This window comes from Pezoporus wallicus, unplaced genomic scaffold (assembly GCF_028554395.1).
Source record: "Pezoporus wallicus isolate ANWC-B61680 ecotype Strahan unplaced genomic scaffold, APGP_CSIRO_Pwel_v1 contig_4131, whole genome shotgun sequence".
Classification (NCBI taxonomy): Eukaryota; Metazoa; Chordata; class Aves; order Psittaciformes; family Psittacidae; genus Pezoporus; species Pezoporus wallicus.
In genome coordinates, this window is record NW_026641950.1 from 4,187,582 (window position 1) to 4,203,517 (window position 15,936).

General features: G+C 39.6%; 1 protein-coding gene across 1 annotated transcript in view; it reads right to left on the reverse strand.

Moving 5' to 3' along the window:
- Nucleotides 1–1,393: 1,393 nt before the first annotated feature.
- Nucleotides 1,394–15,936, reverse strand: part of NCOA2 (nuclear receptor coactivator 2) — a 193,612-nt gene continuing 179,069 nt past the window's right edge. The window contains exons 23-25 of the mRNA XM_057426226.1: nucleotides 15,316–15,514; nucleotides 9,687–9,776; nucleotides 1,394–5,204 (exon numbers count right to left, since the gene is read on the reverse strand). Coding sequence (XP_057282209.1) covers nucleotides 5,193–5,204; nucleotides 9,687–9,776; nucleotides 15,316–15,514 — 301 coding nt within the window. The 3' untranslated portion in view covers nucleotides 1,394–5,192. The remainder of the gene's footprint in view (nucleotides 5,205–9,686; nucleotides 9,777–15,315; nucleotides 15,515–15,936) is intronic.

Genomic DNA, 15,936 nt, shown 5'->3' on the forward strand with positions numbered 1-15,936 from the left:
CAACGTGGAAATATTTTCCTCCTGTCCAAGGATCACCATAATTTTGCAAAAGTCAAAGGAACTGTAGGATAACAATCATAGAATACTTAGGGTTGGAAAGGACCTTAAGATCATCAAGTTCCAACCCATAGGCAGGGACACCTCACACTAAACCACCTAACTGAAGGCTCTGTCCAACCTGCCCTTGACCACCACCGGGGATGGAGCATTCACAACCTCCCTGGGCAACCCATTCCAGTGCTTTACCACCCTTACAGTAAAGAACTCCCTCCTTATATCCAATCTAAATTTCCTCTGTTTAAGTTTTAACCCATTACCCCTTGTCCTATCACTACAGTCCCTAAGGAAGAGTCCCTCTCCAGCATCCTTACAGGCCCCCTTCAGATACTGGAAGGCTGCTATGAGGTCTCCACACAGACTTCTCCAGGCTGAGCAGCCCCAGCTTTCTCAGCCTGTCTTCATATGGGAGGTGCTCCAGTCCCCTGATCATCCTCATGGCCCTCCTCTGGACTTGTTCCAACAGTTCCATGTCCTTTTTATGTTGAGGACACCAGAACTGCACACGATACTCCAGGTGAGGTCTCACGAGAGCAGAGTAGAGAAGCAGGATCACCTCCTTCGACCTGCTGGTCACGCTCCTTTTGATGCAGCCCAGGATATGGTTGGCTTTCTGGGCTGCAAATGCACACTGCAGCTGGCTCATTTTCTCATTGATCAGCACCCCCAAGTCCTTCTCCACAGGGCTGCTCTGAATCTCTTCTCTGCCTAACCTGTACCTGTGCCTAGGATTGCTCTGACCCATGTGTAGGACCTTGCACTTGGCATGGTTAAGCCTTGTTTTGGTAGCAATGGTGAATAGTGAAAGGTTAACAGTAGTTGGAGGTCTTCAAAATAACTCTTCTAAAATTTTTAATATGAATAGCTTTTCTCCCACATCCATTTCCCAGAGAGAGCAGAAGATCATTCTGACAAACAAGCATTCTTGTAACAGCTTTTAGTTTTATTTCTTTTTTTAAATTGACCAATCAAACATTCCCAACTATTTTAAATTAACCATTTGGCATAGCATGGGGAACCAGCCCTTAACTCTGCTCAGTCCTGCTTCAAACCACCTGAGGTCTGCCTCTGTTGAAACTGTCAAGACAGACACCCATTTCGCCCTACAATATAAAAAAAGTACTCTTAATAAACTGTTAACCTATGTGACAAACACTATATATATAGCTCTATAAAGATAAAAGGACTTGAGAGTAACAACTAGTTGGAATATATAAAAGCCTTCAATACAGAAAGCCCACTGGCTTTTTAAGACCTGCCTATTCATCTACCCTCTAGTGCTTTAATAGTAAATCTTAGACCCTTCTAGGATAAAAGAAGACACAACAGAAACACGTTGAAATCTCTAAAGCCATGTAAAACCCGAAGGCATTAAAATTTATTAAATGATGCAATAACAACAGAATTCTTTATTTACAATAGCATTATTTAACATCAAATAAGCAAATAGCATCAGCAAAGCAATATTAACTTGCATAAATGTATTTAAAATTTCTCTGAATATATCTACCTTTGCATAAACTGCTCACACTAGAAATACAAACATCAATGCAGGTGAACAAAGTGATGTTCAGAGTCAACTCCGTTTTGAAAATAAATCACAACCTGAAACACTGTAAGCTTTCTCCTGAAGAACCATAGTTTATATATTGCTTAATTTTACCCTTGTATAATCTTTTCATATACACACATCTCAGATGCAACTTCATGATGAACTGTACAAATAAAACCCACAAATGACATAAAAGGAAAAAAAATTAAATGACAGTAAATGTTTGAAGAAATGTGTCCATCATCTCTATTGAACAACATAAAGATTAAGTGATGATGCACTTATTCCAAAATTGTACACAATTCACTATACAAATATAATACATCAGACAGCTATGTAGGAATATACAAGACTTAAAAACAGATCTAAGGCATTATGCTAGATTTTAGCATTTTGAGGTTCTTGCACATAGCTTTTACCTGTAGTAAGAAACTGAAAAGATTTTGTTTTAGTCTACAAAGAAACACCAGGGAGAAAATTCTAATTAAAATCAAAGCCACTACAGTAAATTTTCTTTTGTGCAGAGAATGCTTTTGCTCTTAGGCAGCATACTACCATACAAATACTAGAAAACTTTTAAATTCACACCAACAATTAATGGCTTAAGTTGCATTTCAAAACTGATTGTGTATCTTTGGGTTCTGCAAGTGGAGCTGTGCCACCCATTTCATCTGTTAAGCCCATATGAATTCTGCTTTTAAACAAAGATTAAAAAATGTATTGTATAAACTGCAAAAACATTGCTTTTAATTAATACAGGCCCAAAGGGATACCGGTGTGGGACAATATTTTAAGATTGAGTACAAATTAATTCATTGTAGCAAAACAGCTCACTTCACTTTTTAAACTTACCACATTACATGAACACTTAAACAGGTCATATGACCGTGGATATATGCTTATTTTTCACATTATGCGCCTTTCACATTTAGTAATGTAAGTAGAACACTGATTAATTGTTCTGTTAAACAAAATCCAAGTACTTTCTCCGACAAGTTTACTGTATACAGGATGAAAAATACTGATAATGAAGGGAATTGATTTGGCTTTTTTGTTTCTATAGTGATCAATATGATCAGAAGATTCCTTCACTCACTTTTCTCTTTCATTAGTTAGAAGATGACTAAAGTCATGATGAACCCAAACAGAGCCAAAGTGATAGGTACAATCTCCTTTCTTTCAAAATGGCAATGGATGATGAAGTATCATAATTACTACAGATGATCAGGGTTTGCAGGTCTGTTGTGAAATGGGACAAATTCTAACTATTTTGTCCACTGTGAAAAAGAATAATCTATCTGCAGAGGTTACAGTTAAGAACTGAAAAAGAATGGAGTAAACCAAAATTATTTTAAAACTCATTTACACTTTGTGATGCATAAGGTTAATTCCCTCAAATTTATAAATTTCTTATATAAATACTTTTCTGTCAGCTATATAATGCAAGTTGAACACAGATGTCATTGTAGCAATGAGGCTGTGGAGCTCAGAACTGACAGTTATTTGGGTTCCCATCAGCAGCTGAAGAGGATGTTAGCTGACTAAACATTCTGCTTAGGTTTGGTAACAGAATGGTGGCAGCTGAAAAATGTTGTTTCTCCAGAGAGGTGGCACAGCCTTCCTTAGGGACAAACCCAACTGTACATTTCCTGGGCTTTCACCAAAAGCCTTCTACAGAAACAGCCTATTTCAAACCACTTTTATAGTGTTTTCCTCAGCCTTAATAAGAGGAGAGCTGCTATTTAATTTGAACTCCCATCTGAAAACCACAACAAATTAAATGGCAACAGAACAAACCTTTCAGCCCCCAAAGGCATAGCTGAGGAGATATTATAAAATGCACTGCATTTTATCTGACATCAAAAAAATTGTGTTCAGGTTAGAAAGTTTGTAGATCAGGGGTCAGCAGAAAAAAAACAAACAGACGTCAAAAACATCAATTTCTTAATATTTCAAGTCCTCAGAAACTGACACTGGTTTAGTAAAAGATTATTCCAACCACAGTGGGCAAGAAAAAAAACCCACCCCCTAACAGTGGCCTGCTTAGTAACAGTTAAGTTTCACTAAGATTTGTTACGAAAGGATATAAACATACAAAAATCAAGAACTGGTTCCTACAGTGGCTGCATATAATATAGGTTAGTTAAATGACATTATGAGCAGAATCACAAGGTTTAGAAAATGAGAAGTCTCAAGCCTACAAATTAGGTCTAATCAAGGCATTGTGATCCTTTACAAAACACTTTTCCAGGAGACACACACGGCTAAGAAGATATCTAATTTAATACTGAAGTACCTCATTTGGAATCAACTTCACAACATGTATATCTCACAAAAATTATACAAGTAAAACACTTAAGTTTTCAACTTAAATTATTGCTTGTTTACATATAAACTGGATTTTATGTACCTTACAAAACATCCTCGTAGTCCACACTGCTTTAAAATAATCAGAAACACACGATAGTGGTGAAGTCTGTAGTGATATATGCTATAGGTATTACAGGAATTGAATTGTTATTTTCCCAGCTAAGGGGATGGGAACCAGAAATTCTCATGCTTTAAAGCAGGTATCTTGAGCTCTTTGATATTATGCACCAATTCTGCCACTACCATAACCAGTACATGCATTACCATTGAACTTTGCTGTTCAGCATCCAGAAACTGGCTGTCCAGATTGCTGGAAACACACGTCGGGAAATAAAGGAATAACCTGTTCTTTTACTCTATTAGGAAGAAAAGGAAGATGACAGAGGTCAGCAGAGCCAGGTAAAAAAAAAAAAAAATAATCAGTATTTGCTGATTGTTAGGAATTTAATTAAATAAGAAAGTAACCAACTTGTATTTTTGGATTCATGACTTGCATTATAAACATTACCACAAAACCCAACCGAAACGCCCCTTATAAACAGCCCTCTCACAGGGTAATTTTCATCTGTTTTACAACTTTAACCCCATTCAAAATTGGTCTGTATAGTTTTCTGCATCGGTTCATCTTCTCTGACTTGTCAGTGGAACCTGCTCATTGGAGATTTCTATATGTACCAGACGTTGCCTCTACACCCTCCTCCACGCCTCCTCTCCGCCACAAAATGCAGGCCTCAGCCTAAAACACCAGTTTTCAGATGGAACTGAATCCTTTGCACCAGACTGAGTAAGCCAGGGAAAACAAAGCAAAAAAAACCTCAAGGTCTAGAACTAAACAGAAACAGAAGAAGAGCATGGTTGGTTTTCCTTAAATACATACATTTAAATACATTCAATCTGACATGGTTTATGAAAATTGCCTGTCAACATTTACTTCGCAGGAGAGATCTAAGTTGCACTAAGGTGAATGCAGTGAACAGACTGAGCAACTGTCTGTACGCTAGCTTCAGACTGTCAAAGAGGCTGCTCTTCGGCAACAACCGCCCTGGCTCCCCTCGGGAAGGTAGGGCTGAGTCCTGTTGGCAGCAGGCAGCTGCCACTGGCGCTGGCAGCTCAGTTGGGTCATGACAAACAGACGCAGCTCTTCAAACCAGTAAGGATTTGGGGCTGTAAGCCCAGTCAGCTGAAGAAAGGAGCAACCAAACCACCCTCAGGGTCAGCAATATTTCTGCAAAAAAGAGAAATTGGAGAAAAACAAATGAATTTTTCCTTCTGGGGTAGTGAAGATGGATTGTAGCAGCCACCATCAACCATACATTGGTTGTGTTACTTTAAACCTGAAATTTAATTGGAATTTATAAAGCTAGATTATTCTTTCTGTACAGTGTTACAACTGACCTGCGATTTAACTCCAGGGATATCAGTGGGAGGTTAATTTTCCTGCATTCTTAGGTCCTTAATTCATTCCAATTATCATGGATAACACCTTGGGCTCATTTACCTTTGCAGACTCCAGCTAAAGCCACAGCAATATGGTTTAAGAGTAATCTCAATCTTTGAGTATATGCAAAAGCGCTCTGTGTTACTGCTGTATCACCCTTATGGGAAACAACTACCTTGGTTCACTTTCACCTCCAAGAATCATAGTGAAAAATGGAATAAAGAAGTAAGAAAAGCTACAGCTCCTGATCCCTAGAGATGCTCTTTACATCATACTTAACTATGTATACATACCCTACTATCTACCTACTAGCAGTGCCTTCACAGGCAGTACAAACTATTTTCAGACAAGTTGATTATCTTGTACTTCCTTATTTAAAAACAACCCCTCAGGATGTGGTTTTCACAGCTGTTTTAAGACTGTCCCTTCCAGTGACTGCAATCTGTGTCTCTTTGCCTTCCTCCCCTTGCAAAGTCTTGATCCCATGGGGTGCTGTGGTCAGTCAGGTCAGAGAGCAAATTCAGCCAAACCCCATTTTTCTCCTCCCCTGGGGCTGCTCTTCCCTGGTATCCTGTGGCTCCAGCAGTGGAGTGGCTCTTTGCACTCAGCCTCCTGCTGTGCATGAGGAAGGCCCCATTTCCTCTGGGACAGCACAAGAGTAGGCAGCTTTCTCACTGTTCCACAACACCAGCTACTTGGCTGCCTTCTGGAAGCTGTCTATATCACACTTCCCTTTGCAGCCACACAAGGACCAGAAATCTATCTTTATTGACAAATAAAGTCAGTGTCAGGAACCATGCCATGATTCAGGAAAGCAAGGTCTTATATTTTGTATATCTGCTGCTCCCAGCCCAGCTGGTACAGGTGGAGGTTTTTGGGGCAGCCACGAGCATGGTCCAGAGGCCAACCCAGTGAATCCTGCTCCTGCTCCCTCTTGCTTCATCACAGCACAGAGACATCACGCTTGCATCCTTCATGCCCTGACTCATATGGACATATGGTTCCTCTTCCTAACACATTGAGAAGCAGTTCAGGGACCCTGCTAGTGCTTTTTGATCATAAAGTGTAGAACAGAAGTGAAAGTCCGAAGATGTACTTATTTTCAAAGTGAACACTTAGCACACAGTATCTCTATAGAGAGGCTAAATAAATGCTTCTATCAATGACCTGAACCCCTTTTTAGTCAGATATAACCAAAGCAAATGGGACTTTAAAGAAGTGTGTCAAATTATTATTTCCAGACTGATAGCAAATACGGGAAAAATTGCTCAGAATAACCTCCATGACTCATGTATGCACCTTCAGAGCAGAAAAAGAATCTGAAAAGCCCAATGATCATTGACTATAAGATTATTGCTATACTGTATGAAGTGGGATGCCACATAAAAGCCTAAGCTAACAAACAGTATTCTTCAGATATTTACTTTTAAACAGGAGCAGGATCAAAATTGTCTTTTGCCATGTGAAATTAGTTAATATAAATTTGTTCAAACAATGGCAAAATAATACAATTCCAGTTGCAATTATTTTTAGCTCTGCAAGTGAAGGGCACGTTGTGCCTTGAAAGAGACAGAAAATCCTCTGTCTTCTGCTTACTTTTAAAACAGCTTCTGTTAAATATTAATATCATCCTTGTAAATCTTAAGCTGTAGAAGTTTTATCCTTAATGTGTTAAAACAAAGTTAAACAGTACTAAGTGAACAAACTAAACCAGTAAATGTAGAGATCTGACATCCATAGTTGTACTGGTTTCAGCAACAGCATGTTATTTCCAGGTTACTCAACTCTGAAGAGAATCGATCCGTTTCAATGATACAGTTGTTGAGATCAACTTTATGACACACTGAAAAAACCCTCGAATTTGTCATAGAGTCATAGAAAAGTTAGGGTTGGAAAGGACTTTCAGATCATCTAGTTCCATAGGCAGGGACACCTCACACTAAATCATCTCACCCAAGGCTCTGTCCAACCTGCCTTTGAACACTGCCAGGGATGGAGCAGTCACAACTTCCCTGGGCAACCCATTCCAGTGCCTCACCACCCTAATGGTAGAGAGTTTCTTCCTTACATCCAATCTAAACTTCCCCTGTTTAAGTTTTAACCCGTTACCCCTTGTCCTATCACTACAGTCCGTAATGAAGAGTCCCTCCCCAGCATTCTTACAGGCCCCCTTCAGATACTGGAAGGCTGCTATGAGGTCTCCACACAGCCTTCTCTTCTCCAGGCTGAACAGCCCCAACTTTCTCAGCCTATCTTCATACGGGAAGTGCTCCAGTCCCCTGACCATCCTCGTGGCCCTCCTCTGGACTTGTTTCAACAGTTCCATGTCCTTTTTAAGTTGATGACACCAGAATTGCAAACAATACTCCAAGTGAGGTCTCATGAGATCAGAGCAGAGGGGCAGGATCACCTCCTTTGACCTGATGGTCATGCTCCTTTTGATGCAGCCCAAGATACAGTTGGCCTTTTGGGCTGCAATGTCAGATGAGCTTCTCAGCGTCTACAGTTTCCTTGAGTCAGTGCTATGTTATAGAATAAGAGTAAAATCAGAGTGCAGTGCACTGTGTCTTTACAAAATAATTAAAGAGGTTTTAAGAAGTTACTTTTCTCTAGGTGAAACAAAACTCACCAGTGGCTATCATGCATGGCCACTGTCTCACTGTCATGACAGTGATTCCACTATTTCAATATCAAACCTCACAGATTCCCTGTCCAATTTCTTTTCACCTGCTCCCTGTTCCCTGGTTTCTCCCTGCCCTCTCTCACACCTCTTCTGTCCCATCCACTCTCTTTTCCTTCTTTCTTCAATCATTCTTTAAAATCTACCTCTTCCTTCTTTTTCTCTAGTCTCCTTCACCCTCAACAGCCTTATGTCCTTTCTTTCCTCAGTGGTACCTGACATTTTCTTCTCCAACAGCCCAGCTTCTCTTAGCATATGAAATTTAACTGGTTAGGGAATGCACTAAGTAGGAAGATAAAGCCTTGGTATTTGACAGGTTCTGCTAAAGCAGAACAAACATACTGCATCTTCTTATTCATCATCAAAGTGACTATGTAAGGGTTGCAGAAGAGACACACACATGATAGAATGGTTTGGATTGGAAGGAAACAAAGACCATTTAGTTCCAACCTCTCTGCCATGGGCAAGGACACCTTCCCCTTGAACAGGTGGTCCACTTGACCAGCTTGCTCCAAGCCCTGTCCAGCTTGGCCTTGAACACTGCCAGGGATGGGGCAGCCACAGCTTCTGGGTAACCTGTGCCAGTGCCTCACCAACCCTCACAGTGAAGAATTTCTTCATAATATCTAATCCTGCCTTCTTTCAGTTTAAAGCCGTTACCCCTTTTTCTATCACTACATTGCCCTTGTAAAAAGATCCTCCACTCACTGAGACAAGCACTTGTATTTTAATGTGAACCTTGAAGGTGTAAAAGGAATTGCCTCCAGGAAGTTTTAAACACACAGGTGTGCAAAAGAAAAGGGGGGTACAATAAAATAAATGTATGGTTACTTTTTCCTCTGTACTTCTGCATTTTTCATTTTCTTGACTAAGCAAGAAAAATGTATCATTAATCTTGATACATTTGCAGTAAAATTTTCTTAATTTACCCTGATATGAATTTTTCTTTTCCCTAACAGTAAAAAACTTTAAATTTCGCTATGGAATTCAGAGTGAGAAGAGAATTTGTTTAGCTCCATCTTTCCAATTTCAACACCGCACACAAGGAACCAACAGGAAACAGCGGTGCAAGGTGCAGACGGCAGGCAGCTTACAAAATGGGAGCTCCTGTAGGCACAACCGTCTGATCACCGCAGAGACCTCAGGAAACCGACTGCGTGAATCCTTCCCACCATGAGACTGGGAGGGAGGGAGGGAGAGAGGGAGAGAGAGAGACGGCGGCCGCTAGATGGCGCTTCGCCAGCGCCGCTCACGCACCCCTCCCGGTAACTGCTGTCCAAAAGCCTGAGCTTACAGGCCTTTTCCAGCCTCGTTGATTCTATGGTTCTATACATAAGTCTGTTGAATGTGACTATTAATTCAGTACTGTGTTCTGTATTATTCGCTTCAGCGGTGCTAGTGGGATTTAAACAAGGAACTTAATACAGATGTTACCAAAGGCAGAATTAAGAAAATTCATAGCAACAAACTTAATTACTATTAGCCTGAGTACTTGTAACTTTGTAAGTAAAAAGATACTGTATCCATTCTAGATCACAGCGTATTCACTGTTCTGTTGCCTCTGTACGCCTCTGTGTGCAATTTCTTACCCGTGCTGCATCTCCGTCTTGCTTTATCATATCCATTCCAGGCAGCTGGTTTGGAAAAAGATTGCCTCCCCTCATAGCAGGATCATTAACCTATTGGTCACAAGATATTAAAGGAGAATGAATTAAAAAGTACATCGGGAAGAGGGCTAGGAATGAAAAAGCAGCATTACAAACCACTTTGCTACTTGCATATACCAGCATTTACTTTTGAGATGATGTTCAATCAGGGAAGTGACTGTATAGCTGAGTACCCTTCTTATGCAGCATGTGTTTGACTCATATTATTCTGCTTCACAGACAACAACAAAGATTTCATTCCTGATACTATGACCCTTGTGCATATTTTACAAAGCAGGCTCCATAAATTAGGTCAGTATTATCTGAAGAGGACATGTCTGCCGTGAAAAGTCCTGAAAGCAGAAACACGTAACTACTTTCCTAACCTCAACACACGCAGCTTTTCTGCTTGCAAACCACGACACAATCTTTTCAAACCCTGATGAGATAACATGCAAGCTGAAATACACCAACTATTGACTTAGTTTTAATGACACTTATTTTTCTGCTTGTAAGCAATGGGAGAAAGACAGCATTAAATGGTAAAACGTGCAGCAGCATGCTTTCCTAAAGTATGATCTCAACAATTTTCTGAATGCAGCCACAGGAAAGTATTGAAGCTGTGTATTTCTGCACAACCAAAGGGTCTGTCATGCTTAGTTATGTGGAAAGTGTGATTTGCCAAATTTACAGCATTGCTTTCTTAATCAAAGGATTAATCTCACCATGTAGGAACTGGTACAAAATACAAAACGCAGCCCTTCAGCAAGGTTCTGAAATACTAGAAAATCCAGCTTTGCTTAGCAGTTTTACAGGGAAAGAAACCTCTGCCTAGGGAGTCTTTGTTGACTCAGTTCTCTCTGTTACTTCCCTCACACTACATGCATACTAATAGTAAAGATTTGCCCTTACAGATTTATTTGGAAGAAGAAAGATGTTTTCTGTGTCACCTGCCCTTTATGAGACTTATGTTGTAAATAAGAGGAGATTCTGCAACTGCACTACCTTGCTTCAGCTACAACAACCTGCTGCAACAAGGTGGGGAGACAGTCTTGAATTTACCACACCAAAGTCTTCTCCTTTCAGGTCCTCCTGACTTGTTTCTGTTGATATTCACCGATTTTGCAAAATGTCATAAAGCGAAACGCAATCACATGCAACCACCTAAAGTGCTGGTTTCAAACACCGCCAGAGACAAGACTGCAGTTCAACAGGAAAGGTTCAAAAGTTCAAATATTTTTGCCACGGGAACTTTCAACTCTGAAAAAATTGATTAAATTCTGCAAGACTCTGAGTGATGCTTTCTGATTCTTAATAAAAATTGGCAGATTTTTAAACCTAAATGTGAAAATTCAAATCGGAAAGGAAGAGAACCACACTAATTTGCTCAGAAAGCAAGCAAGCAGACAGCTTTGCAGCTTTATTACATGCATTTGACTAAGCAACAGAATCCATGTCTGGAAAGTGTTTTCTGCTATTATTCAGCATTCATCAGAATGCACAGGCACAAATACCTTTTCTATTTGCTCAGTAGACAAAGGAAGATAAAAACAAAAAGCATAAATAAAAAGACTGCATACTAAGTCATCAGCAGTTTTGGAACAAAAAGATGACTGCACGATTTGCATGGTGGCAGTTAGGACAGGTATGGGTAAAGAAGATGGTTCCAGGATGCATGCCACAAAAGCAGCAAAGGCATCAGTGAAGTTCCTATCACAGGATCCCTTTACCAGTAACAATGCAATAATCCTGACTGGCATGGTATCAGATACAAAAAAAAAAAAAAATCAAGAAAAAAATTTACTGTTTTATTACATTTACCTCAGAACTCCTTGAAACAAAACACCCCACATTCACACATTAACTGTGCTGACTGCAATAACAATGCAATTAGAAAAGTAGGGAAAAAGAGAAACAGAAGAAACAGAAGGGGTTTTATTGTTTTCTGAAGACAAATCAAGTGGTGTTATCAGATATGAAATCTGACTAAAACAAGACAGTAGAAGTTTTGCAATTCCTGTGCGATTAACACATCAATACACTTTCCTGATAACAAAGCAAAAGTATATACAAGGTGTCTAATAAGAAAAGTTTGCTACCACTCCAGGGCTCCTCTCATCCATGCTGAACAAAATCAAAATTCTGTTTCAAACTAACTCTTTGTAGATGCCTGGGAAATACTACTCTGTGCAAATTAATAAACATCTGCTTGGAGTGGACATCTAGAGAGGGGTTTATTTCATATACTGAAAAGCCTCTTGCATGGGTTTCAACCTTTTTCTCTGATAGTTCAGTCAACAACACAGATCCGTGATGCAAAATAAACAACAGGAACAAACATGGCAACAGTCCCTTGTGCGAACAAGAAAATGAGAATAAGGAAACAATAAGTTGTGTGAACGGTGTAACACCAGGAGGGTTTAAACTTCCTCAATGCCTGGGGAAGCTGTTTTGGAAAGAGGGGACCTGCAGACCTGACAGGGTTCCTGATAACAGCTTCCTACAAGACACACTAGTAAGAACAGCTTGAAGAACTTTTGTACCATTATAGGGAAGAAGATGATAACGAGACAAGGTCTGATCCCCGTAGCACATAAAAGATTCTGTTAGCATCATAATTAGCAAGTCAATTTTGGGCATAATCTTAATTTTTTTACTTGGTGATGCTGGGAGCCTATGTAGTAAACTAGGTATGTTGGAGATACACAAGTATGAGCAGATAAATAACAAACTTAGTATTTCTGAACTCTGGGTATGTCTGTGTGATGCAGTATAGTGTCACAAAGAGACAGGAGACAAAGCCAAACCAACCTGCTTGGTACTAAAAGTAATACACCTACTTCTTACTAGGTAAATAAACCCAGGCATAGCTTTTTACTAACAGGTAATACATATGACTTCCAAAACCACCCAATAACATGTGAAGTGTTAAATTGTTTTCAAAAGCTAGTACACATTTTTTGTGTACTACCGTTACTCACTGTGGTCAGAAAGAGATGAGCATTTAAAGTTAAAATTATGTATTATGGAACAAAAACTGGCATTGAATAAGTAAGTAAAAGTGTAGGTGACAGTGTAAAAAAAACCTAGAGAATGAATGAAATAGCAACAGTCAGCAGAAAATGTAGTCATTTTGAAAATCATCTTACAAGAAAAAGTTTGGCACAGCCTAAGTTAATTGCTAAATAAATGTGCCAAATTGTAAACCACTGTGCCCTGAAAACAGAAAAATATTATCAATTTAATATTTAAATATACATTCTTTTTACTGAGGCCTCTCAGAAAGCAGAATATAAAGCAGCACAGCAGACATTCCTAAGGACTAAAAAGTATTGTCTTGTGGCCCAGAAATGGCCCCTCAGCTGTCAGTTGGCCACCTCTGACCTAGATGGAGCATGAAACATTTGCTTGCAGAGTTTGCAGATGACACAGTGCTGTGGTGGTAAATCAGGAAGAGAACAGGTTACTGATACAGAACGAGTCAGAGCGCTTTGGTTAAACAGACTCAATCTAGAGAAATTCAATTTGATGTAGACAAAAGGAAGGCAATACATTTGGGAACAAAGAATGCAGGTTTCATCTATGTCGAATGTGCTGAGGATTTAGGGATCATTATAAGGGTTTCAGTATGTGCTCCCCAGTACAACTTTGTCACCAACAGAGCCAAGGCATCCCATACATTGAAACAGAAATTACAAGCAGAACTTGACTGTACACAGCACTCACAGTTAAATCACTGTCTCTGGTTATTCTGTTCATACTCCTAGAAGAGGTTACAACAGTGGAGTTTGAAGTAGATCTACAAAAGGGAGGGACAGCCTGAAAAACACATGTTGAGTTGGATGAAGAACTTCAGACTATTCACTTACTGGAAGTTAGATAAACGCTGTCTTGAAACAAGATCTTGTACATAACAGGAAGGAAAAGCAGTGCGACAGCTGTGCCAGTGGAAACAGTAGTCTGCATGGACATCTTTGAAATAAAACCAGATCTCTTCCTACATTGTATGTTTCTCAATTTGGGTTCCTGGGAAAAACTATGTATGGGCATGCTGAGAAGTCAGACTGGGTTGTTACCTTCAAATCCCCACTCTTTTCTTTTTTGGTTTTACTACTGTTTTACTACATTAAATGTGTGCAATAGCATGCACTTGAGAACAATAATAATAATAATAATAAAGTTGGCTATAATTGGGCTTAGCAACTGGGAATACTGGAGAAGGTGACAGATCTGTGAGTATCAAAATTACTTCAGGTCACCAGTATGTGGCAGCTGTAAAAGACAAATGTGATCTGGGGCTATATCTGTCTGGAGTATTCCAAGAGAACTGGGGAAGAACTAGTGTTACGCACATGGCTCTGCACTTAGGAAATACTGATTCAAACTGCAACAGGTGCAGAAAAGAAAAGGGAATTTGAAGCCTACAGGAAGAGACTGAAACACTGTGGCTTGTTTAACTTACAAGAAAAACTTCAAGAAACCCAAAACAAAACAATCCAACAATCTCAAACCACAACAAAATCATTTTAATTGAATGGCTCTTTTTAAAATACAAGAAGAGAAAAGAACTATTTAAGCTAAAGGACAATATTGGAAGAGTAAATACTATTATCTAATTTAGGCTAGAAAAAGGACACACATTAATAAGCTAATAATATAATCAGCTTTAAGCTGGAATGTTATGGTCTCAGAAAAAAGGTTTACAGTATTGTCCACTGTAGCAGCAGAGGCTGCCTGAAGACACAAGAGATACTTTCCTACCAACATTTCTAAGAAAAGTCCATAATTTCAAGCCTGTGTTTTGAACAAATGGGAATTCAGTTCTGAACCTGTTAATTAAGAGGACTTGTTTGTCATACACTCGTTAATGCACTGTGTGAGTTTAATTGCAGGTCAACAAATGGAAATGCTATTTTCCTTATTTCTGATACCCTAAGCAACAATCTCAAACAAAACAGAGTATGTGAACCTCTCAGCAGAAAAGAACAGGTTACTTACTTATTGATACAACAAACTATTCTATATGCACCACATTACAAAAAGCGTGGATCTTGTCCTCATGCCAGCCTGACAGTTCTTGAAGTTGACTGCCTATTTTCTGGTACTACACACACAGCGGCTAGAGAAGCACCTTTCACACACTGGAAGGATCATTCACTCTTACCTCTGGGAAACAGCTGCCTGCCATTCAGTCCTAGCCTCTACTGCTGAGAATATTAGCAAGGCCACTGGTAACCTACAGCTGCGCTACGGAAACTTACCTACTGAGGACAGGAGCTAGATCAGCACACACTTTCCATGAAAGTCCAGGAGCAACTACATGTGCTATCTACAGTGGTTCTAGGTCAAAACGGGAGATCTAGATGTAAAAGTGCTCTCTATCTCATTGGTCACGTTGGTTATCTGAGTGCAGAGCTAAAACCAAAGCCTTTTTATCAGCATCATTTCTCAAGAAAACTAGTATAAGAAATGTAATGGCTTACAGGAGTTACAGCCCAACACAGCAGACCTGAAAAACTGTCGAAGTCAAAGCAAATCCTCTGGCTGTCATCTCACATCCTTAAATTCTCACCTGCTCAGGACCCATGGAGGACAACCCTGATGTAGGCACAGAGGTCGCTGAGGTCATGCTGATCTGCCCTGTCATCTGGTTCATGTTGTTCATACCACTTGTGTTGGTTGCCATGGATACACTGATGTTCATGTTATTGTTGTACATGCTGGTGCTTGCTTGCTGCCCAAAATGTGGTGGGGACTGTTGTGAAAACATGCTACAGCAAGGAATGGAAAAAGCAGTGTGTCAGACTTAGAATGCTGAAGCCACTAAGAAACTATTTTCTTTTTAATATATCTTAAGCTAGAATTGATATATACTGTCATTTATTCCAACTTCAAAGGAAAAACTAGGCTTTGGCTACATTAATATCTACTAGATTTTCAAAATTTAAGGTTCCATGTCTGTGCACAAAAATGCATGCCTTTGTGTGTGAAACTATGACAGTACAAATCTGTTATGCATGTGCAATAACAGCCAATTAGCTGTCTAAATGGGCTGTGTATGTATTCTAAATACATTTGGGAAAGTAATTTTTGGAGAGAAAGGAAACACCTTTTTCTCCCCTCAGTGTCAGCACAGCACAGGACTGTTGAGCTGAAATTGGACCTGGCCTAATAACCGTCTTTTTGCAAAGGA